At 57.6% G+C, this 22629-nt stretch overlaps 4 protein-coding genes across 13 annotated transcripts; all 4 read left to right on the top strand.

The window, feature by feature from the left end:
* The first annotated feature begins 4 nt into the window (after nucleotides 1–4).
* On the top strand, nucleotides 5–3321 carry LOC119140178 (semaphorin-4A-like). Its single transcript, XM_037371268.1, is given in 4 exon segments — nucleotides 5–15; nucleotides 383–852; nucleotides 855–1136; nucleotides 3104–3321. Coding segments are annotated over 4 exon segments (981 nt in total).
* Nucleotides 3229–14018, top strand: SLC25A44 (solute carrier family 25 member 44). Of its 9 annotated transcripts, XR_005101535.1 has the most exons (6): nucleotides 4271–8010; nucleotides 8325–9060; nucleotides 11060–11187; nucleotides 11734–12191; nucleotides 12700–12756; nucleotides 13148–14018. XR_005101535.1 is itself a non-coding variant. In XM_037371074.1 (5 exons), the coding sequence occupies exons 3-5, from the start codon at nucleotides 8439–8441 to the stop codon at nucleotides 11923–11925; spliced, it is 942 nt and encodes a 313-aa protein (XP_037226971.1). In that variant the 5' UTR covers nucleotides 3229–3408; nucleotides 7900–8010; nucleotides 8325–8438; the 3' UTR covers nucleotides 11926–14018. The 9 variants fall into 9 exon arrangements, 6 of the variants coding, with proteins under 6 accessions (XP_037226971.1, XP_037226976.1, XP_037226973.1 ...); XM_037371074.1 differs by adding an exon at nucleotides 3229–3408 and having other exon boundaries at nucleotides 7900–8010; nucleotides 11734–14018; XM_037371076.1 differs by adding an exon at nucleotides 3763–3946 and having other exon boundaries at nucleotides 7900–8010; nucleotides 11734–14018.
* Nucleotides 14019–14736: 718 nt separating this feature from the next.
* PMF1 (polyamine modulated factor 1) lies at nucleotides 14737–18711 on the top strand. Its single transcript, XM_037371080.1, has 5 exons — nucleotides 14737–14906; nucleotides 15437–15542; nucleotides 15957–16057; nucleotides 16826–17021; nucleotides 17404–18711. The coding sequence occupies exons 1-5, from the start codon at nucleotides 14767–14769 to the stop codon at nucleotides 17455–17457; spliced, it is 597 nt and encodes a 198-aa protein (XP_037226977.1). The 5' UTR covers nucleotides 14737–14766; the 3' UTR covers nucleotides 17458–18711.
* An 828-nt stretch (nucleotides 18712–19539) lies between these two features.
* LOC119140080 (bone gamma-carboxyglutamate protein) lies at nucleotides 19540–20571 on the top strand. Of its 2 annotated transcripts, none has more exons than XM_037371126.1 (4): nucleotides 19540–19712; nucleotides 19937–19981; nucleotides 20082–20148; nucleotides 20333–20571. In XM_037371126.1, the coding sequence occupies exons 1-4, from the start codon at nucleotides 19652–19654 to the stop codon at nucleotides 20460–20462; spliced, it is 303 nt and encodes a 100-aa protein (XP_037227023.1). In that variant the 5' UTR covers nucleotides 19540–19651; the 3' UTR covers nucleotides 20463–20571. The 2 variants fall into 2 exon arrangements, with proteins under 2 accessions (XP_037227023.1, XP_037227022.1); XM_037371125.1 differs by having other exon boundaries at nucleotides 19546–19712; nucleotides 20330–20571.
* The last annotated feature ends 2058 nt before the right edge of the window (nucleotides 20572–22629 follow it).

The raw sequence follows: 22629 nt of genomic DNA on the forward strand, positions 1-22629 counted from the left end.
GAGTATGGGGATGTGGTGGGATGGGCTGGGGATGGGAAGGGGGAAGGGTCCCTTGGCACCCAAGTGATGCTGGCGTGGGGCAGCTGCTCCCTGTGCCTCAGTTTCCCCACATCTGGGGGGCACAGGAGGTTCCCCCCCAAAAAATGTTGAGTGTGGGGATGTGGCAGGACAGGATGGGAAGGGGAAGGGTCCCTCGGCACCCAAGTGATGCTGGTGTGGGGCAGCCTGGTGGCGCATCCCCCTATCCCCCCCAGCTGCTCCCCATGCCTCAGTTTCCCCACGCCTGGGGGGCACAGGAGGATCCCCCCGCAAAGAATTGGGTGTGGGGATGTGGTGGGATGGGCTGGGGATGGGAAAGGGGAAGGGTCCCTTAGCACCCAAGTGATGCTGCTCCCCCTGCCTCAGTTTCCCCACATCTGGGGTGGCACAGGACTAGCCCCCCCCCTGAAGAGTTGAGTACTGGGACATGGTGGGCCAGGCTGGGGACGTGGAGGGACAGAGGATGGGGTGCATCACCCTGCTGTCCCCCTCCTCACGCCGCAGGGCTGACCCCCCCGCTGAACGCCGTGGTCCGTCTGCCGTGCCCCCACCGTTCCGCCCTGGCCACCTACCGCTGGCAGCAGCCGGGGGGGGGCCGGGGGGCCACGGCGCTGCTGCCGGACCACACGCTGGTGGTCATCGTGCAACGGGGCACCGCCGGCACCTACACGTGCCAGGCCACCGAGAACGGCTACACGTGGCCCGTGGCTCAGTACCACCTGCGGGACCCCAGCACCCCCGAGGAGGGTTTGCCCTGGGGGGGCTCAGCCCCCAGCCCCCAGTACTCTTACTGGCCCCAGTTTGTCACCGTCACGTGCTGCTGGCCGTGACGCTGGCGGCCGCCGCCGGCCTGGCTCTCCTGGGCTACCATGACCAGCTGAAAGCCAGGAGCAAGGTGAGGGGGTGCAGCGCGCCCCGCAGCCCCCCGGCCAGCGCCGCGAGAAGGTGCCCCTCAATGGGGGCACCCGGAGCCCCCCACGCCCGGAGCCCCCACCGAAGAGGAGGAAGACGACCGAAAGCTCCCGTGCTTGCTGCCTCCAGCTCGACGGGGACGTGGATGCTGATAACAACAGGTCCGCGTGGCGGGGCGGGACACGGTGTGATGGCGATGATTGGGCGGGGGGGGACCATGGCGGGGGGGGGATCTGGGTGTTTATGATGTGAAAATTTATTATTTTTTTTATTTAATACATGTTTTTTAACCATACGGTACATTGGGGGGGGGGCTGGGTGCAGCGGGGGGGCAGCAAAGGGGTAGGATGAGGGGGGGGGTGCAGAGGAGGAATGAGGACGGGGGGGACGACAACAGTGGGGGCTCGGTGGGTGCTGACACCAGTGTCACCCCAGGAACAAAAAACGGATTCCATAAAAATCCCAAATGGGATGGATGGGACAGGCTCCATGGGGGGGGGCCCCACCCCAGAGAGCCATGGACCCCCCTCCCCCCCAGCTCCCCTCCCCATTGGCCCCAGCTGCTTTTTTGATGACCTTTTTTTTTTTCTTTTTTTTTTTTAAGACGAACCAGCTGTACATGTTCCTGCTCTTTGTACATTTGATTCTATTTTTTTTAATTATTATTAAAAAGGAAAAGCTGCTGTGTTGCGCTGCTGGGCCCCAGGAGCAGTGCCAGGAGAGCGGTGACACACGTGGGCGTGCAAGGTGTGCATGCATGCATAGTGGGCGTGCGTGTGCAAGGTGGGGGCGTGCAAGGCGTGCACAGGTGCAGTGGTGCATGCACACCCAGGGTGTGTGTATGTGCGGGGAATGCGCACTCCTGTGCAACACCGGGGTGTGCAAAGGGTGCAACATAGGCATGCATGTGTAGTGCGTGTGCAGGTGGGGGTGTGGACAGGTGCAATGTGTGCATGCCCGTGCAGTGTGTGTGTGGAATGTGCATTCACGTGCAACACGGTGGTGTGCAAGGGTGCAAACATAGGCATGCCCATGCTGTGTGTGTGCAGAATGGGCCTGCGCGTGCAATGTGGGGGTGTGAAAGGTGTGGGTGCACACACAGCGTGTGTGTATGTGAAGGGAATGTGTGCTCCTGTGCAACACGGGGGTGTGCAAGGGTGCAGCACAGGCATGCATGGGTACTGTGCATGTTGAAAGTGCATGCATGTGCAAGGTGGGGGTGTGCAAGGTGTGCACAGGTGCAACACGTGTGTATGCACAGTGTGTGTGTAGAATGTGCATTCACGTGCAACATGGTGGTGTGCAAGGGTGCAAACATACGCATGCACATGCAGTGTGTGTGCAGAAAGGGCCTGCGTGTGCAATGTGGGGGTCTACAAGGTGTGCATGCACGTGCAGTGTCTGTGCTGAATGTGTGTGCATGCACAATGCGTGGGTGTGCAAAGTGTGCATGCAGAATGGGCCTGCCCATGCAATCTGTGAGTGTGCAAGGTGCACACAGGTGCAACACGTGTACGCACGCGCAGTGTGTGGCATGTGCATTCACATGCAACACGGTGGTGTGCAAGGGTGCGATATATGCATGCCCGTGCAGTGTGCATGCAGAGCGGGCATGCATGTGCAAGGTGTGGGTGTGCAAGGTGTGTGTGCACATGCAGTGCGCGTGCAGAACATGCATGCATGTGCGGTGTGGTGGTGTGCAACATATACATGCCTGTGCAGTGTGCATGCAGAGCGGGCATGCGTGTGCAAGGTGGGGGCATGCAAGGTGTGCAGGGGTGCAACACGCACATGTGCGCGTGCAGAGAATGCGTGCACTCCTGTGCAACACGGGGGTGTGCAAGGGTGCAGCACAGGCATGCACGGGTAGTGTGCGTGTTGAATGTGCATGCATGTGCAAGGTGCGCGTGTGCAAAACGAGGAGCAAGGAGCCGGGGGGGTGCACCCCCACCCCCCCGGGAGGGGGAAGGGCCCCCTTACACCCGCCCGTCGCTCCCATCCCCGCGGTGCGTCGCTGCCGCTCCCCCCGCGGCTGTGCCCTCTGCCCTCCCAGCGGCCCACGCCTGCACCCCTCCCGGAAAGCCGCAGCCGCAGCCAGGCGGTAAGAGCCGCTGGCCCTTTAAGGGCGGTAACGAAACGCTGTCCCTTTAAGGCGAGGGCGCCGCTCTGCGCATGCGCGCTGCCCTTCCCGCCCGCCTTGCCGGGGCGCAGCGGCCGGCATCTTTACTGCGGCCGGAAGTGCGAGCGATCACTTCCGGAGCGGCCTCTGCCCTTTCCCAAGATGGCGCCCGTGCTCGGGCGCTGATTGCTCGGGCGGCGCGCGAGGCCCCGACGCCCTACCGCCGTTCACTTCCGGCCGGCGGCCGCTGAGGGGGGGGGGGGTAGCGGCCATGGGGCGGTGGGACCGGCCGGCGGCGGGGCGGGACGGGACGGGGGCCTCCCCTGCGCCGGCCTGAGGTGAGGGGGCGGCGGAGGCCGGGCCTGTGCCGCGGGCCGGGCGGCGGGGGAGCGGCTGGGCGCTGGGCCGGGAGGAGGAGGCCTGGCCTGGGCGGGGGTGGCCCGGCTGGGGGGCGGCTGAAATGGGGGGGGCGATGGCGAGCAGCCGGGGGGCTGGTTGGGGACGTGCAGAGAAAGCGGGGTGAGGGGGGGCGGGTTGGATGTTGGGGGGGGGGGCTGGGGCCAGACCTGCCTGGCTGAGGCGGCGGGGGCTGCGCCATTGAGCCCAGGGGCAGCTGGGGGAGGGGGTGGGGGTCCCTGCGCCTCCGGGGCTGCAGGGGGCAAAGCTACGTGCAGGGGGGGCGAGAGGGGGACATGCCTGCGGCGTGGAGCAGGGTGCTGGGAAAAGGCTGCTCGTCCTCCGCACAGCTGCTCAGCGCCCGGTGACCTTGAGCAGGTCCCGTGCCGAACGCCGCGCCTGTTCGCCGCCTTTACAGCACATCAGGAGGGATTTTGTGGTCGGCCCCGACGTAAGCGCTGAGATGGCTTCACCTACACGGTAGGCGGGTGGCTCGCTGAGGCGGCTGCCCGGCTCCTGCCCGCGCCTCCCAGCGTACCGGGGTGCTGGCCTTAGGGCGGCTGTGCCTCATCGCTTACAGAGAAGCAGCTGCTCACAGAGGAGCTGCACAGCTTCAGGGAGGCTGGGTTTATATGTGCTTCCATCCCAGGGTGTGATCGTAGGATGGGTTGGCTTTAGAAGGCATCTCAAAGGTCATCCAGTCCCAACCCCATGCCCCGGGCAGGGCCACGTCCAACCAGCCCCGGTCGCTCTGAGCCCCCGTCCAGCCTGGCCTTAAGGCTTCCAGGGCTGGGGCACCCCACAGCTTGACTCTGGGCCGCCTGTGCCAGCGCCTCGCTGCCCTCACAGGAAAGAACTTCTTCCCAATATCTAATTCAATCTCCCCTCTTTCCGCTTAAAGCCGTCTCCCCCCTTTCCTATCGCTACAGGCCCTGCTAAAAGTCCCTCCCTCCAGCTTCTTGTGAGCCCCTTTAAGTTACTCTTCAGTGCTGCTCTAAGGTTCTCCCCTGGAGCCTTTTCTTCAGGCTGAACAACACCCGCTCCTCAGCCTGTCCTCAGAGGAGAGGTGCTGCAGCCTCTGATCATCTTTGTGGCCTCCTTGGACTCGCTACCAACAGCTCCATGTCCTGGAGGCCCCAGAGCTGAATGCAGCGCTCGCGGGGGGGCTCCCCAGAATGGAGTAGAAGGGGAGAATTCCCCCCTCCTCACCTGCTGGCCACGCTGCGGGGGTGCAGCCCAGGAGACTGTTGGCTTTCTGGGCTGCCAGCACACATTGCTGGCTCATATCCAGCTTTTTATCACCCCCCAGGTCCTTCTCTACAGGGCTGTTTCTCAATCCCTTCCCCGCACCAGCCTGTATTTGTGGTTGGGACTTGCCCTGCCCCACGTGCAGGACCTTGCATTGACCTGTTGAACTGCACGAGGCACCCCTCGAGCTGTCCAGTCCCCTCTGGATGGCATCCCTTCCCTCCAGTGCCTCGACACCCCACCCCCCCCCCCCCCCAGCTTGGTGTCGTTGGTATTTAAGGAGTGTAACAGTAAGACTGGGAGAACGGAGCTGCTGCTCAGACAGGTTCGGCATAGCGTGGCACGGATAAAAGGCTCACATCTGAGGTTGTAGTGGATTCTTTGATCCTCGTGCTTTCCCACTTGAGAGGATCTCCACAGGCAACCGCATAGAGCGGCTGGGGCTTGGAAAGGCGGCGTTGCCGCTGGCTTCTGGATGGTTCCCAGGCTGTCCTGCTATGGCATTAGTATGCCGAGCAGGAGACGTCCTCGGCCAGGGGTACACAAAGACCCTGTCTTTATTTGCCAAAGAAATCATATTTAGGTACAGCTGCAGCACAACCGGTTTGGGGGACGGCTTGAGGGGGGCTGCACGAAAAAGGAGATAAATTGCTGGGCTGTTCATACTGAGTTGTGGTCCGTGTTTAGAAGACTGAAGCTGTAACCTGTAGGTTATACTACAGACTGGCGAGAGAGCAGCATCGGGTGCAGTCTGCTGGGTAATCCTCTGCTTTAATTTCTAGGCAGAAATTCAAGAAATGTGTTTCTGTTCACGGTGAGAAGTCACCGTCTGTATAGGTCTGATGAAGTGTCGTTTTGGTGTGAAAACTTCCAAGTGCACAGAATGGTTCCATGACCTGGAAGAGAAGCTGGTGTACTTGTATTTCGTTTTAGAGGGTAGGTCGGTTCTTTTGAGATTTAGCAATTATTTTTATGTCTTCCCTAAGTTAGTTGAAAGATCATCAACGAGTTACTGAAACTGGATGTGACTGGATCACTGCTCTGAGCAAGGCCCTAGATTTAATTTCTGGAAAAATAAATGCTCTGAGCAAAACTCTTGTCTTGGCAGAGCAAGAATTGTGATGGTGGTGGTCAACTGGGAGCATCCCTGGTGATGCTGGGATGCTTTCCCTCTTCACACCCCCGCCCCCACCCCCCCCCCACCCCCCCTGCAGGAGGAATGTAGGGCTTGGAAGGGCATGGATTGCTTGCGGGCCCTGGGATTAAAGTGGCATTGTCTTTCTAATTTAGATCCTGAATGAAAGGAGTTAGTAGTAAGAATTCAAAGAAAGTACAGTTATTTCCTCAAGGAGGTTATGGCTAAAATTGTAAAACCGAAGCACTATAGCACGTAAAACTAAATAAAACTCAAGGCTACTTTTTTTGTTGTTATTTATTCTCAGTATTGCAGCAGTGAGGATTTTTCTTAGGTGCACCTTCAACCCTTCACGTGGGGAGCTCTGTTACATATGGTCCAGTTTTTGGAAGGCAGAGGAATTTGGGGTATGGAGTAAACCCTCAGGCTTCACCAGGAAATTGCATTGGCTAGACTTCATCTCATTTATTTTTTTTTTTTTTATAAAATATTAAGCTAGTGGGACTCCTAACAAGAATAAAATTACGTTTTCGTAGGTGCTGTGTGCAGATAATTCCTGTGTAGGAAGCTTTCTGCTGTCTAATTATGCCTGTATTAGTGAACCAGTAATACTGTAATTATAATTAAAGCAATACAACTTTTGTTTAGACAAGCCATGGCGTTTGTTATGCGCTGTCTGTCGAGTCAATTGGCTGGAATGATGGAGTGCCGTTTTTCTTTGTCCTAGGTAAAATAGGGTTTCCCCCACCCTCCCTCTTGCACCCGGGTGCCCGTAGGTCTTTTTAATGTCACCGTCCATCAGCAGTGGGGGCAGCCTGTAACGCTGTTTGCTGATGTTAAGCAAATATTTTGGTGGCAGATAGGAGATGAAACGGTCTCTTAATAGTACCCCCCTGCCATAATTTCATAATCATAAATTTCTTCTCTAGGTAATTTTGTTTTGTTGCTGTTATTTCTAACCAAATGGCTCTTGACTGTTCGAGCTCTCTGCATGAAACCTGCAATTTGGAGACATTTGCACCGTGGCCTTTTTGCATTACGCTGGTAACGTAAAATGGCCCCCAAACTGGTGTTGACTGCATCTGCTGTTAAATTTCAGCGAATTGAAAGTGAATCTGTTTTCACAGCTCTGGTTTCGGCACGCTTGTTCCCTTTCCTGCCTTTGCAAGTGGAGCTACTTGGTATTGCTCTGCTCCCCGACGCTTCGGCTTGTGCCTGCGCACAGACTTCAAATACCCGTTGGCCGGAGCCTGGGATATAAGCTGTGATGCAGCTGCAGTCAAGCTTTTTCTAAAAATTTAGCCATCTGTTATTCCAGAAGACCCGTAGATTTTTTTTGATAGGGGAAGAAAGTCCTTGTGCTCCGTGAAATGATCAGTTTCACACGGAGTTGGTTCTTTGAGATGCTCTTCTCTCTTTGCTTGCATACCCCTGGCCCTGCAAGGAGGTGTAGCTTATTCCGGGCTTGGTTAATGATGCACCACGTTAGAGCAAATTACAACCAGGAGGGAGGCGGGTGGAACTGCAGAGTGTCTCGTCCTGGGGAAGCCGCTGTTGGTGACTGAGGCGCAGCGGTAGGGCATCAGGGGCAGGAGCCAGGCTCGGAATGCCAGAGGAGGCTGAACCAGGCCCTCCCCTCCTCATCCCTCCGTTCCTGCTGCTCCGAATGCTGCCAAAACTGGAAGCGCGGCAGGTTTGTGAGTGTTACCGTACCAGAAGTGGTGATGCAGTGCTGGAAGTGAGGATGAACTTTGCTCGCCTGAGCTGAAAAGCATGGTTAGGCACTGCCTAACTGAGAAATCGCTGGGCTGTGATTTTTTTAACCTTTTCTTTTCAGGGTCGTGGTCATCAAATGTGGAGACTCTGCACGGCTGTTTGCATTTGCCTAGTTCTCCCATTGTTGCTCCTCTTTTTGCAGCCTTCTCCTCCCCCTTCCCTGGCTGGCATCACCCTCCAGCTTTAGGAAGGTCAAAATAGAAACGCCCAGAAAAACAGGTCTAATTTGTGCAGGGAACGCAAACGGAGCCTTGTCATTTCCTTCTTTGTACAGAGCCTGGAACTGAAAAGTGACGTCCTGACATCCAGGAGCATCCCAAACCCGGAATGACTGGGGAGAAGCTGCTTTGGCTGACAATCCATCTTCCTGCGCGTTCGTGGCAAGGTAGTGCGAGCTGTCGGAGCCGTGCTCTTCCCTTGTGGATCTCAAAGCTGCTTCGCAGAGTCTGGAGCGTAGCGAGACCTGCCGTGTGTGCGGGCTGCTGTTAAAGAGTTTAACGAATAAACTGTGGTGACATCGGAAGGTGCTGCCATCAAGCACGCAGCACGGCCCTGCTTCCTGAGGTTACAGCCCCACCGCTCTGCCCGCAGGATGGTCTGTGCCAGGGTTGTCTCTGTGCTTGAGGAAAATCGGCAGAGTCAGGTGACGTAGGCTAATTGACGTGCTTAATCATCTACTGAACGTGTCTCTCGTTTCAGATGCCGGCCCTTCCAATCTAGTCGGTCGAGATCGGAGGTCTGAGCCTGGATCTGCTCTGTATTTTTGAGGTAGATCCGGGACATACCACCTCTCCTGCCCCGCTCTGAGGAGTCATGGAGGACAAACGCAACATCCCCATCATTGAGTGGGAGCACCTGGACAAAAGGAAATTCTACGTGTTTGGGATTTGCATGACTATGATGATCCGGGTGAGCGTTTACCCTTTCACGCTCATCCGGACGCGGCTGCAGGTTCAGAAGGGCAAGAGCCTGTACAACGGGACTTTTGATGCTTTTGTGAAAATCCTGCGGACAGAAGGGACAGCTGGGCTCTACCGTGGCTTTTTGGTCAACACTTTCACCCTGATCTCTGGACAGTGCTATGTGACGACATACGAGCTCACTCGGAAGTATGTGTCACGGTACAACAACAACAACGCCGTGAAGTCTCTGGTGGCCGGTGGCTCAGCCTCCCTGGTGGCCCAGAGCATCACGGTGCCCATCGATGTGATCTCCCAGCATCTGATGATGCAGAGGAAGGGGGAAAGCATGGGCAGGTTTAAGGTGCAGAACCAAGATGGCAAGCGGATGTTGGTCTTTGGCCAAACCAAGGACATAATTGTACAGATTTTCAAGGCCGATGGCTTTAGAGGCTTCTACAGGGGCTATGTGGCCTCGCTGCTCACCTATATTCCCAACAGCGCGGTCTGGTGGCCCTTCTACCACTTCTATGCCGGTAAGTGAAAGGACCCTTTGAATGCATCTCATCCCAGGAGACCTAGAAGCCCCCCAAAACTGACTCTGAAACTGTGGATCCAGCGGGATTTGCTTTCTCTCTTTGATTTTTGGGGTGGGAGCAGAACCTGCCTTGAAACAAATAGCCGTATTCAATGTAAACGAATTCTGCAGGCTCCGGGGGGAGGTTTAACAGAGCGGCACCGGTTTAAATGCAGAGTTAAAGAATGGGGGTTCAAGTGCTAGAGGACTTAAAACGAGGTGGCTTTAGGCAAGAGGGACTTGAAGCATCTCCTTTAAACTTTCTCTTCTGCTAATCCCAATTATTGCTTACTTTTTGCACGGAAGTGAGGGAAGCTGTTGTCTGGCACTGGGCAGAGTTTTGCAGCCACCGTGTGAGTATAATTCGTCTTTCAGTTCACGTGGGCGCAGGAATCTTGTAGGTAGCAAAAAGACTTCCACAGCCCCAAATCTCTTAGCAAAACCAAACGGGAGGCAGAGACAAATGCCAAGTCTTCCGTGGTTTTCTGTCTTAAGAGCGTGCCTCAGTTTCCCTAGCTTGAAACTGGCACCCAGCTTTGCGATATAAAACTACACGTAAGAGTATGTTCTGTCTCCCTAGCTCAGCTCTGGTAATCCTTAGGGTGTTCCCAAATGCTAAAGATATTGGTCAGCTGAGATTTTTCCTCCCCCCTCCCTTGCCTCTGATAATCCTTTAGATTTCTGTCCTGCAGCTTTGCATGTGGTTTTTAGACTATTATTTACCTAACAGCAATCTGTCTAAAAATGGTGATAATGAGAGGCATAGCTTTCCCTGTGCTAGGCTTAAATATATCTTGGAAATCACCTGCTCTTGAAAATACAGGTGTCTTGGATGTCTGGTTTGCTTTTCAGAGTGGGCGCTTTCTGGTAGCAATGGGGAGCGCTGGTTACGCGTCAGTGCTGGGTTTAAATAGCAACAGCAGCTTGTGATGTTGGTCCAGTCTGAACTTTTTTGGGAGCACTTGCCTTCCCTCTCCATGTCAACGTTTTTTAATACCAAAATCCACTGTGTTAATTGCAAGACTTTGATGCCAGAAAGGTTCAAAAAGTGAACGTCTAAGAACAAGCAAGTTAATACGGAGAGAACAGAGCTTGCCTTCTTCAGCTGTTTGCTCTCTTTTCTAGTTTTTCGCGGTGATAATCAAGATGATGCTAGACATAAGCCCCAGCTGTCAGTACACCTCTAGTTTGGCTGCCTTTTTTAGTCCTCTGCCCTGGTCTCGGCCGGCAGCGGTCACTGAACCTCCCTCAGGGCTCAAAGTACACTGCTGGCAGCGATTCCGATCCGTGTGCCGAGCCGCCGGCAGAGCACCTTCCTTCCCTCTTGCCAGGCAGGCACAACCACCACGTCATCCAAAGAACCTGGGACTTTGGGACGGTCTTCCATACAGCTTTAACCCATAAAGAGCATGGGAGATTCCCATCCTGTTGGCCGGGTAGCAGGAGCAGAATGAGGAAATCCTGGCGATCAGCAGTACATCGCGCTTTTCTCCTTAGAGATTCCACGGCGGGATGCCGTCTAGATTTCTCTTGGACAATGCGCTCGATGGTCGTGACAGCTTTCTGGATCTGCGTGAATCTCTGCAGATGACTGATAGCCTTGTCTAAAAGTTTCCCCCCTGCCTTTTAAAAGGGGGGGTGGGAGGGTGAGAATGTTTCCATGTTCTATTTTGGGGACGTAGAAGCTTGTTCTGCCCTGTTGGCCCCGCAGGTCTGAGCGCCGCTGTTTGGGCTGCTGGGAGGCTGTGTGATGGAGCACTGAGCCGTGGGGGTGTTTACAGCCTCGCTCCCCACGCTTTGATGCAAAAAGCACCACTTAGACGTGGCGTGGGAGGAGGTGACAGGTTGGGTATCACAGGTTCTGCCCACCGCAAATCAGCTTAAATTAGGAGGTGGAATTAAGGGATTGATAAGCAGCCACTTGTCTGAAACTTTCTCTCTCTCTCTCCCGTTCCCAGAACAGCTTTCTGGCTTGACTCCTAAAGACTGTCCCCATCTCCTCCTGCAAGCTATATCGGGGCCGCTTGCAGCTGCGACGGCTTCCACGCTCACCAACCCCATGGACGTCATCAGGGCTCGGGTTCAGGTGAGAGCTCAGCCTGCTTGGCGTGTCCGTCGGCCACAGCAGCGTGACGCAGGGGTGGGGTTCGCTCCCAGCTCTTTGATCTCTGCGGCTTCAGGTGCGCTGCTCCCCTTTGCAGGTTGTTCTGTCCTAGATATCGCGCTGCTTAATTTGCACTCGGCATTAATTGGAGGCGGCTCGGGTAGCAAGGCTGGCTTTTCGCCTACGTGGGCTGCTCAGATGAGGTTTCCCAGCAGATGTGGCATCCTTCAGAAAAGGAGGAGTGCTTCTGGCGGTGTCGCTTGTAGTGAGACTCGAGCTGTTGTGTTGATCCAGCCCCCTCTAGATGGAGGCAGGTGGGAGGACGGAGGTGGTGGGTCTCAGAATCCCGGTTACCATTGCCTCTGGGACTTCTTGCTTCCCCCCCACTGCCCTTGGAGTTCTGGAGACTAGGTCCACGTTACTGAACTGGCTGCTCTGTGGTTTCTAGAGTCATCAGTTGGAGCAGAACCCCAGAGCAGCTCCGCGTGAAGCCTGGCAGCTCTGTGAATGTTTGTTCTGGCTTTGCAGGTGGAAGGCAAGAGCTCCATCATCCTCACCTTCAAACAGCTCATGGCGGAGGAAGGCCCCTGGGGCCTGACGAAAGGCCTCTCTGCTCGCATCATCTCGGCCACTCCTTCCACCATCGTCATCGTGGTGGGCTATGAAACTCTGAAGAAGCTGAGCCTCCGCCCAGAGCTGGTGGATTCGAGACACTGGTAGAGGCAACTGGGGGAAGAGCGACGTTCCTTTTGAATCCTCTGAATTTGAACCATCACGGTTGAAGGCTCAGGAGGAGAGGCAGCTGCTGTCTCCCTTGTCTCTGGGTGGTTTCACAGTACAAGGCAGAAGCAGGAGCAACCGCAGTTCACCTCTTTAGATTTGATTGTGATGCAGCCAGCGCTCTGCTGCTCTTTCTGCTTAAAACCGTCAAAATGTGACCTTCGGCGAGGCTGTTTGCCCGTGGCAGCACATTGAAGAGCAGCCAGGTGTGTGAACGCATCCTGGCAAGTTCTGAATTCCCTTTTTTTAAATTAAAGACTTACTGGCTGAAGCAAAAAGCCAGTTTATTCTCTAAATTATTTGAATTCTTTGCCAAACCTTCCGAGGAGGGGAGTCTAACAGACTGCAGCAGAGCCCTCTCGTGGGTTGGGTGCCGACTGCAGTTGTACTGTGGCAAGCTGGAAGAATAGAATAGACCGGTAGATTTCTTCACTTGCCCGCGTTTATTTCTAGAAGATGTGAGACAAGAGTAACCTGGAACCACTTAAGACCTTATTTACCGCGTTTCGAATAGATCCCTACATACCTTTTTGTGTATGTTCTTGGAAAACGTTTCCTATCTCATCCTTTCAAACAGCAAGCGGGCTGATAGGCAAGTTAGGAGTTGAGCTGGCTATATGTCGTTAGCTGATGACAATTGTGACACCTAACCGATGTTTTTAATCTGTTATTTAATTATTTTTTAATTTTTTAATTTTTTTTTTTTAATTTTAGGGAAGCTTATTCTGATTTCTGGGAGACTTGAGTGGTTGTTCTGTGGCCTTGTTCGATGTGAGTGTCCATACTGCATGTTCGGTGTGGCTGCTGCCACTTCCCACCTTTTAGTTAGTTTAAGCACAAAGGAAACATCAAGTTTGGAAGTGTCGGATTGCTGTGCTGCCGGCAGCCGAAACGAGAACTCAATGTGACTTGAGCTAGCCCTGGATGTGAGGTGGGGAAGGAAAAAAGAAAGAAAGAAACAAACAAAAAAAAAAAAACAACTTGTACTGGCTTTTGATCCAGTTCAAACCTGATTGGCATGTTCATATTGAATAAGGAGTAATGGTTCGCTAATACGTTGTAAGTTTCAATCCTGCTTATCCTGTTTGGGAAGGGCAAGGACGATTCTTTGCACACTCTTGCTGGATCAAAATCTGAAGCGATGGTCTGTGTCTTTTACCAGATGCAAACTTGCAGGCGAGTGATGAAGCAAGAGGCTGCTCTTTGGAAAGGAGGAAGGAAGGGCTTGTTTGACTCCACTCTGCCGGTCTCGGTGTGTGAGAGCCACCTCTCACAACGCCAGCCTGCGCGTGGTGCCCGTCCCAGTTAGTTGTGTGTCTGAGGGGGTGCGAGATGCACCCCCACATACCAGCTCGTGTCTGTTCACCTCGCTGCCGTAACGAGGAACTCTTGGCTGTAGCGTTGGTGGTGCTCTTGGCTGTCTTCTCACCTGGGACTTGCTGAGTGTGGCTTTCGCCTTCCTCCCGACGTCGGCAGCTCAGCCCGTGCTGAGACTGGATGTGCCGCGGTTTCTTGCCAGAGGTGGAACCAGTACAGACAGACGCTGCTGGAGTTGGAGAGACTTCTATATTTAAGGGCAGAACTCGGTTATAAGATACTGTACTGCATAATGAGGTTGCAGATGAGTCATCCAAGGCCTTTTTAATCCCATCTTTGTTTTCTGCGGCGTTAAATAAGGTGGTGTCCGCCTGAGCCGCTGACAGAGCTGTGTGTCCTGCAAGCTGCTCTTCTGTCACGGTTTTGTCATTTAAAAGACGATGCCAGCCGGCTCTTTCTGTACTAGCCAAACAGCGGCATCACCAGATTGCGGGAGGTGTCCTGAGTAGCCCCGCGCTCACAGGAAGGCGGTAGTAAGGCCGATATTAACAAAATAATCATCAGCCTCTGCTGATTGCCAGTGGGGGAAGTCCAGGTGTGTGTCGAGGACCTGGCAGGTGGCACAAATGTAAGAAGACACTCTCAAGCTTAATATTCCTCTCTTAACCAGCGAAGTTCTTGACAACTAATAAAACTTCAGAGACCTTCAAGTTTGATGCCTGAGTTCAAAAGATGTTTGTCTCAGCAAGGGCGCTCGCTGCGGGAGTCTGATGGGTTCTGTCGTTTCATGATGCTTTTTTTTTTCTCTCCTGGTTTTTGTGTTTTGCCTTCTGAGGTAGCACTAGATGACCTGGAAACATGACGGTGACAGCACGTAAGGCTGAACACGCCAGAGAAAATCAGGCTGAAGCGTGTGCGGCACCAGGAGTTGCCAGCCCAGATCCCCCTGGGCAGAGCGTGGCTGCCCCTCTCAGCTCTCACAAGCGCTATCTTGACATGGGGAAAAATGGCTTTTCCCTCTGCCAAACTGGGATTATTCCTAACCTTTGGAATTGTTCAGCCTTGCTCGTTTTATTTCATTAAATGAGGGGAAAACCCGGGGTGCGGAGCAGGGTGGGCTCTGCCACGGGGGTTTGAAGGGGGGGGATGGTTTGTTCTGGTATCAGCCCACCCCGGGGGCTGCCAGCTCGCGCTGCCTGCGGGGGCGGGACGGACGAAGCGACCCCCCCCCCCCCCCCCCCCCTCCCTCCTGCGCCCCCGACCCGCATTTTTAACGCTTTTTGGGGTTGGGTTTTTTTTGGAGCGTGGGGCAGCAGCGCCGCCTCTGGCCTGAAGGCGGCGCCCTTCCCCGCATGTGCACTGCGCGGGGGCGGGTTCCCCGCGCCACCACCAATGGGAGCGGCGCGGCGCGGGGGCGGCGGCCAATGGGAGGAGGCGGCGGCGGGGCTGGGCGAGCGGTTGGAGATGGCGGCGGCGCGCAGCGGCGCTGAGGAGGAGGAGGCGGCGGCGGGGGACCCTGATGGCGGCCCCGAACAGCCGGGCCGGGCTCAGGTGTTCGGAGCCGTGGTGGACACCTTCCTGGAGAAGCTGGTGGCGGCCGGGAGGTGCGGCGCGGGCAGGGGGCCTGAGGGGCACGTGGGGCCTGAACGGGCAGGGAGCCTGAGGGGCGGGGGCCTAGGCCTGAAGAGGGGGGCTGAGGGGCGGGGGGCCTAGGCCTGAGGCGGGGGGAGCTGAGGGGCAGGGGGGCTGAGGGGCGGGGGGCCTAGGCCTGAGGCGGGGGGAGCTGAGGGGCAGGGGGGTTGAGGGGCGGGAGGCCTAGGCCCGAGGAGGGGGGGCTGAGGGGCGGGGGGCCTAGGCCCCAGGCGGGGGGCTGAGGGGCAGACGGGCCGCCGGGGGCCGTGGAGCGACCTAGGCTTGAGGCACGGGGTCTGGAGGGGACCTGAGGGACTGGGGGCCGCCGGGAGGGGGCAGCTGAGGGGCAGGGGGCCTAAGCCTGAGGCATGGGGGAGCTGAGGGGCAGGGGGCCTAGGCCTGAGGCATGGGGGAGCTGAGGGGCAGGGGGCCTAGGCCTGAGGCATGGGGGGGCGGAGGGGGCCTGGCAGTGACGCCGTGTCCCCTCCCACCGCTTTTGCAGCTACCAGAGGTTTGCCAAGTGCTACCGCTGCTTCTACCAGCTGCAGCCCCAGGTGACCCAGAGCATCTACGATCAGTTCATCGCCCAGCTGCAGGCCTCTGTCAAGGTGAGGGGGAAGGGGGGGAGGGGCCTGCCTTCGGAGGGGCTGCGGGCCCTTGCTGCAGCAGCCCTGGAAGGGTAGCAGCTACATTTCCCCAATGGCAGAACCAGGCAGCGAAGACTGCTCCCTAGAGGCTCTTCCAGACCTCTTTGTCTTCCCCGGATAATGCTGTAGAATTACAGAATCGTTTAGATTGGAAAAAACCCTTAAAATCATCGAGTCCAACTGTTAACCTCATGCTGCTGACTCCACCCGCCACGTTACACATCTTCTAAATGCTTTCAGGGATGCTGACTCCGACACCTGGTGATTCCTAGGATGTCGCCTTCATCCAGGGGAAAGCGAAGGGCTCACAAGAGCGATGCCCCTGTCAGTTCAGTTTGGGTCCTGCTGAATCCCTGTGCTGTCCTTCCTTCGCAGGAGGAGATCCAGGAGGTAAAGAACGAAGGGAATCTCGACGCGCTCTTTAATTCCCTGGATAAGATCGTGGAGGAGGCAAAGAACAAGGAAGAGCCTGCATGGTATGGATAGTCTTGCAGAAGGCAGTCAGGGGAGCGTGCGTGTGTGTGTGGAGGCGTGTTTCCTTCGAAAGTCAGTTCCTGTGTGATGTTTGGGTCGCGGTGATGTGTCCCGTAGGCCTTGTGCTGCAAGGGAATTCTTTAAACCTCAGGTATCTTAACAGCGATGTCATTGAGCCTAAAACATCCAAAAATAAGTTTTCTCTGTGCTTCCCTAGGTCACGTATCTATGCTTCCTCAGCGCAAGGAGGATGTTAGTGGTGCTGAGGCTGGAGGGGGGCGGGAAGCTCAGTTCTGAATAATTCAGAAGGCTGATGGAGTGGTTTAGGCACAGCTGCTGTTCGGAAAGCACAGCTGACGTCAGTGCATCCTGTTGGGGTGCCCTGCTTGGACTCAGCAGGTGCTGGGGGTCATATGCGCTGCCTTTTCTTCGCCCTAAAGGCAGCCTGGGTCTTTTAATCAAAAGCATCATTGTGATTTCTTGTTGCTGGGTTTGGGGAGGTTAATGACATCCTGCTGCCTCCAGGCCTCAGCTAAGGGCAGAGTTTTGGGAAGGACTCGTCCCGTTCCGTCCCATCCCGTGTGGCTCTGCAGCGGGGTGCCCATTAGACGCACGCGTTGTAGCTGTCCTCAAAGTGGGGAATGTAAATCGCTGCGGTCGGCCAGCCGATACGTTGTGGCAGCAACTCGGCTTCTATTTAAGCTGCATGAGACTAATTCCTGCGCGAGGCTCTTGCTCTCTGGTTGCTTCACGTCCCGGTTTGTTCCCAGGCGTCCCAGCGGGATCCCGGAAGAGGACATTTGCAGCGTTGTGGTGCCGTACCTCCTTAAGCACAGGTTGTACTTGCAGAAAGTCCTAAAGGCGAAGGAGGAAGAGAACAGGAAGGTGGCAGAATCTGTGCTTGCGGGGAGGGATAGGATTGCAGAGCTGCAGCAGCTGATACAAGCTCGCAAACATGCCTGGCAGGTAAAAATAACAAAGAAACAAATTAAACCCCCTTCTCTGTGCAGCATCAGCCTGAAAGAAGCGCGGTTCTGGGGCTCGGCTGCCCAAGGGCTGCGCTATATTTAAGCTCTCCGCTTATCGAGGGCCTCACCGGGAGCCGAGTGTTGCTGAAACTGCCCTGGGAGGCCCGGGCATTCTCACTGGAGGTCTCAGATGTTTTTCCCTGTGTGCTGGGGGGGATATTTCGGTGGGTGAGCGCGTGAGATTAGCGGGTTGTATTCCGTACGTGCGGGGGGCGGCGGTGTATATGGCACTCTGCTATCGGCCTGCTTCGTGTCCTCAGCGCTGGCATCTGTGGAGAAGACACTTTTGCTGAGCTCAGTGGTGGCTGTTTGCCTTCCAGGCAATTAGTAAAGAGCAACGAGAACTCGTCATGACGTTCAAGGAGCCCCAGTGAGGAGCCGGGGAGACTCTCCACGTTTCGCAGGAGGATCCTCTCCGCAGCGCTGACGAAGCTGGGAAGCGGGACTGTGCGTGGCGTATACAAACCACACAAACTCCTGGTTGTCTCCCCGAGCCAGCAGACACTTGTGGGACTGGAAAGCTGCTGGACTTGCGCAATTTGATCCAAGTTTGTGAAGAAATAAAAATGGAAATAGATTTCAACTTCCTATTCCCTGCTCAGCTCGACAGGGACAGAACCCCCCAGATCTGACAGCCTGCACGCTCACCTGCTGCCTGAGGTGTGATCCTGGCTTCCTGAAGCCAGTTTTGTGGCCGTGATGCTATTTCAGACGAGCATTAGAGAAAAATGGGTGCCTGGCTGGAGCGAGGAGCCCCGCAGCCGTAGCCCACCGAGTGCTCCCGTGGCATTTGCTGCATCCGACTCCTGAGCTGCGTTTTTGTTCAGTGTCTTTAAACAATTTTTTTTTTTTTTTTGGTCAGTTTTGTTCCATATCTTTAAACAATTGTGACCCATCAGAACAAACGAGTCGGCAGCTGCTTTATCACGCCAAGTGCCTCGTTGCCTTTTATTCTTTTTTTTTTTTTTTTCCCTTAGTTGTTTTCCACCCCCAGCAGTTCCACGCCGAGGGCGCTTCGCTGAGGACTGCACTGCGAAGGATCCGCGGGTGTGCCGTCCGCAGGGTGGAATGGCCCTGCCTCAGCTCTGTGGGCTCCTGGCACAGGGGTTTCATGTTTTCCCGTGAAAGCTCTGTATTGACTCCTGGAACCAAACTGGGTTTGATTTTACCTGGGTGGAGTTGTTCTTTATGGAATTTTGCCCGCCAGGGAAGAGGGGCTGGCTGGGGCCGGCCTGGCAGGGCCCTGGTGGAGCCCTGCAAGCGACGCACGGCTTCAAAACGAAGAAGAGATCGTTCCTCTGGGCTGGGCAGATAGTGGGAGCCTTCCCCAGCCTGCCAGGGCCCGAGTGCGGGTGTTTCCACCAGAAACCAGATCTGCCGAGGTCACCTGCCGCCCTCCTTGCCTGCCAGTACACGCCATCCCGAGGAAGAGGCTGTGCCCCCTGTGCTGGGGCCGTCCAAAATCTGGGAACAACGGTGGCAATTTCCACCCAGCACCAGCCTCTGTTTTTGATTAGAGGCAGCCAGAGCCTGTGATTGACTGACTTAGGCATATTTTCCTTCTGTCGTAAACAAGCCTTCCCTCGCTGCATTATAATCTAAATAAATCGGAGCTGTTGTTCCCCCGCTCTTGGCTCCCGCTGCCTGCGCTTGGCCCGCGTACTCTGTAGTTCGTGGGTTTGTTTGACAAAGGTTCTGGCTTCAGCATTTCTCTCCTCCTCCCCCCGCAAAGCCTCCGGTTCCGCTTTTCAAGACAGGGCTGGGATTTATAGGATCTCCAAAGTCTGGAAAGCGGTCAGGAGCCCAAAGAGGAATGTCGCCCCAGGCGGCCCCGGGAGCTCCCACCCGCTCGGAGGAGCAAACTCTGGAGGAGGGGGAGCGCCCTGAGCCCTGCGGGGGTCCTGGGGAGAGAAAGGGTGGGATGAGCAGGAGGTTCTGCTTCACCTGCTCCGCTCCCCTTTGCCGCAGCTGCCAGCCCCCGCTGGGGGTTTTGGGACCCCCCCGCTGGGGGTTTTGGGACCTCGTTGGGGGTTTTGGGAGGCACAGCCCGGGGCCGCAGCTCTCCCACGGCGTTTCCCACCAGGAGCAGCGGTGGTGGAAGGGGCACATGCTGGTGTGTCCCACCCCCCCCCCCGGCCAACAGGCTCCCCCCGGCCCTGCGTGGAGAGGAAAACCCCGCGGGGTTTCGGCAGGGCACCACCCCTGCTGGGATCCAGCAGCAGGAACTGGGACAGACCAGTGGGTGACTGGGGAGTCCAGCCAGGAGTCCCATCAGCGCCCCATCTCCCATCCCAGTTTGGGACTGGGGGGGACTGGGTGCTGCCAGGCCCCACCACCCATAAACCCCCACCAGTCTGGGGTGGCGTTTCCCTCCCCTGGTGGCTGGGGGGAACCAAGTTCATCCCAAACCACAATTGCTGCCTGCGCTGGCGGCTCCCGGCCCGGCGGATGTGCTGGAAATATCCGTGGCGGGGCCGCGGGGCCCCTCCCGGGCGGGCGCAGCACCCTATAAAGCCGCTCGGGGCTCGGGGGGCTGCACACAGCCCAGCGCCCGTGCAGGGAGGCAGCATGAAGCCCCTCGTCCTGCTGAGCCTCCTGGCTCTCCTCGCCCTCGGCCTCTGCCGCAGAGGTGGGGGGGGGGGGGACCAAAGTGGGGGGGCTGGGGGCTGGGGGCTTGGGGTGGGGGGTGGGGAGAGAATTGCTGAGCCTTGGGGGGGGGAGGGCGAGGGGGACAGGGCTCTCTCTGCTGGGTTGGGGGGCTTGGGTGGGATGAGACCCCCAGAGGAGGAGCGGGGAGGGGGTGCAGGGCCTTGCTGAGCCCCCCGCCGCCCCCCCCCCCCCATCATCCCACAGCTGCTGAGCGCTCCATCAGCGCCGATGACTCGCCCAGCTCCGAAGGTGAGTGTCTGCGGCCGGATTTGTCCCTGCTGCCCTGGGGACCGGGATGGGGGGGTCCCAGCCCCACGCCCACCCCCGACCCTCTGCTCTGTCCCCGCAGCCTTCATCTCCAAACGCGCCAGCGCCGCGGTGGTGCGCAGACACAAGCGGAATTACGTCTATGACAGGTAGCGCTTGACCCCGGCGTGCTGGGGACTGTGTCCCTCCCCGGGTGACACCGAGGGAGCCACACGGTCCCCAGCCAGCCCACGCGGTACAATCCTGGTTTGGGGCAGGGACCCTTCCCCAGGAGCTTCCAGCCCCTCCGTGGGGCTGGGGACCCTCCGGCATCCCCCATCTGTTCACCAGCAGCGTCTATGGCGTCGTGCGGGACCCGCTGGAGGCCAAGCGCGAGGTGTGCGAGTTCAACCCTGACTGCGACGAGCTGGCGGACCACATCGGCTTCCAGGCTGCGTACCAGCGCTTCTACGGCCCCGTCTAGCCCCCCGCCGCCCCCCCGGTGCCAGAGCTGAGCGCCCCCACCTCCCCCCGCAGCCACACACCCCCCCTTGGCATCCCTTCCCGTTAACCGTGCAAAGAAATAAACGCACAAACGGTGTCACCTGTCACCGGCTCCTTCCTCAGCCGAGGGGGTGGGATGGGTGGGAGGCCGCAGCGGTAGGACCCCACGAGGCTGCACCCCTCCCCCCGGGACCCCCCAGCTCACCCGGCAGAAGAGCGGGATGTTGTCGCAGAGGAAGGGGTACACGAACGCCGCCGTCCGCAGCACCTTGCGCAGCCGGGGATGCTCCAGCTCAGGGAAGCTGCGAAGGGGGAACAGGGCAGGGGGGGGGACAGGACACGATGCGGACGTGTGCCCCCGTCAGCCCCCACGGCGAGGACCCAACAGGCACCTTGGCTTTGGGCCAGACCCTGGGACCCCTCCAGAGACACTCTGCAGGACCCCAAAGCTGAGGAGGAGGAGGAACCCGCCAGCCCCAGTTCCCATCCAGCTGTGGTGCTGGTGCTTCCACCCCAAAACGTACCGGGGGTAGCAGGAGAGGCCGGTGCAGACAAAGGACTTAAAAGCAGCCGCGGGGACAAAGTAACGGTGCAAAACGGCGCTGAGCCAGGGGTCCGGCATCACGTAGGCGCCATAGGCCAAGGCAGAGCCTGCAGGAGAACGCAGCGTGGGGCCAGCGGCTCCCTGGCCCTGCCATCACCCCCCCTCCCCCCCCCAGGGGCTCACCCAGCCCGTAGAGGCCGAGGGCTCCGCAGCGGCAGAAGTAGCCCAGCCGCAGAGGTTGCGTTACGCAGAAGCAGGGCATTGAACTTGGCAGTTGGGGAAGGGTTTCCCCAGTGGGGAAACTGAGGCACGGCACGTGGAAAGCAGCCCGGCAACACAAAGGGGGTCCTGAGCGTCCCCCACCCTGCCCCCAGCCCAAATCTCACTCAGTAGTTTAGAAGGGGGGGAAGAGGAAAAAGGACAGAAAAAAAGGAAAACCACCCAAAAGTGGCTGGAGACACCCCCCACCCCCGCGCGGAGCGGGAGAGCTGGTGAGGGGCACCGGTGGGGTGGTGGGTGCTGCCGGGTGCCCCCTCTTCCAGCCACCCATGGAGCCCCCTCCCCGCCACCAAGGGCTGGGGGGGCTCGGACCCACCGCTGCCGCTCGCTGCCCTTCTCCTGGCCGCATTCCTGGCCCATGGCGGTGGAAGGTGGCCAGGGGGTCCCTCCCCAGAAGCTCCCCCCAAATCGCCCCCCTGGATGCAAGACCCCTCACTGTGCACGGAGGGGCCCTTGTGTGAGGCTACCAGAAAGTGGCTCTGGGCACCCAACTTTAAATGCCACGAGCCCTTCAGCTGGGAGAGCTGGGGGGGGGGGGGGGCAGAGCTAAGCGCCACGTCCATGCGGGGACCCCCAGCAAACACCCACCTGGCTCCCCCGCAGGGTCCCTGCAAATGAGACCTGGGAGATGTGGGGGAAAAGCAAAAAAAATTTGGGAAAAAAATATCCCCAACTGACCTGGGAGCACCCCACGGGCACCCGGAGGCTGGAGGTGGCCGCGGTTCGGTCCACAGGAGCAAATGCCAGTGGAGACGATGCCCACACCAGTGGAGACGATGCCCACACCAGTGGAGATGATGCTCACACCAGTGGAGATGATGCCCACGCCAGTGGAGACGATGCCCACGCCAGTGGAGACGATGCCGACACCAGTGGAGACGATGCCCACACCAGTGGAGACGATGCCCACGCCAGTGGAGATGATGCCCACGCCAGTGGAGATGATGCCCACACCAGTGGAGACGATGCCCACGCCAGTGGAGATGATGCCCACACCGCAGCTGGATGCAGCCACCACTCAGGAGGTGGAGGGTCGGGCCGGGAGCAGGATCGATGCTCCCGAATCCCCCATCTTTGGGGATTTATTTACCCCCGTGGGTGCTGGGCACAGCGTGGGGATCCCAGAATCCCAGGATCGAGCGGGTGCGGGGCTATGGGAAGCCGCGTTTCTCCGCCCGGCGGTGCCCGAAGGCTGGGGGGGGGGGTCTGGGGTCTCACCACCTGCCCACCAAGGGATCTGCTGGATCTAGGGAGGGCCCTGGTGCCACAAAGCCCCTCCAAAAAAACCTGCGTGAGGCACATCAGAGCCAGCGTGGGGGCAGGG

Source organism: Falco rusticolus, chromosome 19, assembly GCF_015220075.1.
Source record: "Falco rusticolus isolate bFalRus1 chromosome 19, bFalRus1.pri, whole genome shotgun sequence".
Lineage (NCBI taxonomy): Eukaryota > Metazoa > Chordata > Aves > Falconiformes > Falconidae > Falco > Falco rusticolus.

Coding starts and splice junctions, on each gene's coding strand:
- PMF1 (XM_037371080.1), top strand. CDS start 14,767: ATGGCGGCGGCGCGCAGCGGCGCTGAGGAGGAGGAGGCGGCGGCGGGG. Junction 14,907..15,436: donor AAGCTGGTGGCGGCCGGGAG/GTGCGGCGCGGG, acceptor CCGCTTTTGCAG/CTACCAGAGGTTTGCCAAGT. Junction 15,543..15,956: donor AGCTGCAGGCCTCTGTCAAG/GTGAGGGGGAAG, acceptor CTTCCTTCGCAG/GAGGAGATCCAGGAGGTAAA.
- SLC25A44 (XM_037371074.1), top strand. CDS start 8,439: ATGGAGGACAAACGCAACATCCCCATCATTGAGTGGGAGCACCTGGAC. Junction 9,061..11,059: donor CTTCTACCACTTCTATGCCG/GTAAGTGAAAGG, acceptor TCCCGTTCCCAG/AACAGCTTTCTGGCTTGACT. Junction 11,188..11,733: donor TCATCAGGGCTCGGGTTCAG/GTGAGAGCTCAG, acceptor CTGGCTTTGCAG/GTGGAAGGCAAGAGCTCCAT.
- LOC119140080 (XM_037371125.1), top strand. CDS start 19,652: ATGAAGCCCCTCGTCCTGCTGAGCCTCCTGGCTCTCCTCGCCCTCGGC. Junction 19,982..20,081: donor TGACTCGCCCAGCTCCGAAG/GTGAGTGTCTGC, acceptor CTGTCCCCGCAG/CCTTCATCTCCAAACGCGCC. Junction 20,149..20,329: donor CGGAATTACGTCTATGACAG/GTAGCGCTTGAC, acceptor TCTGTTCACCAG/CAGCGTCTATGGCGTCGTGC.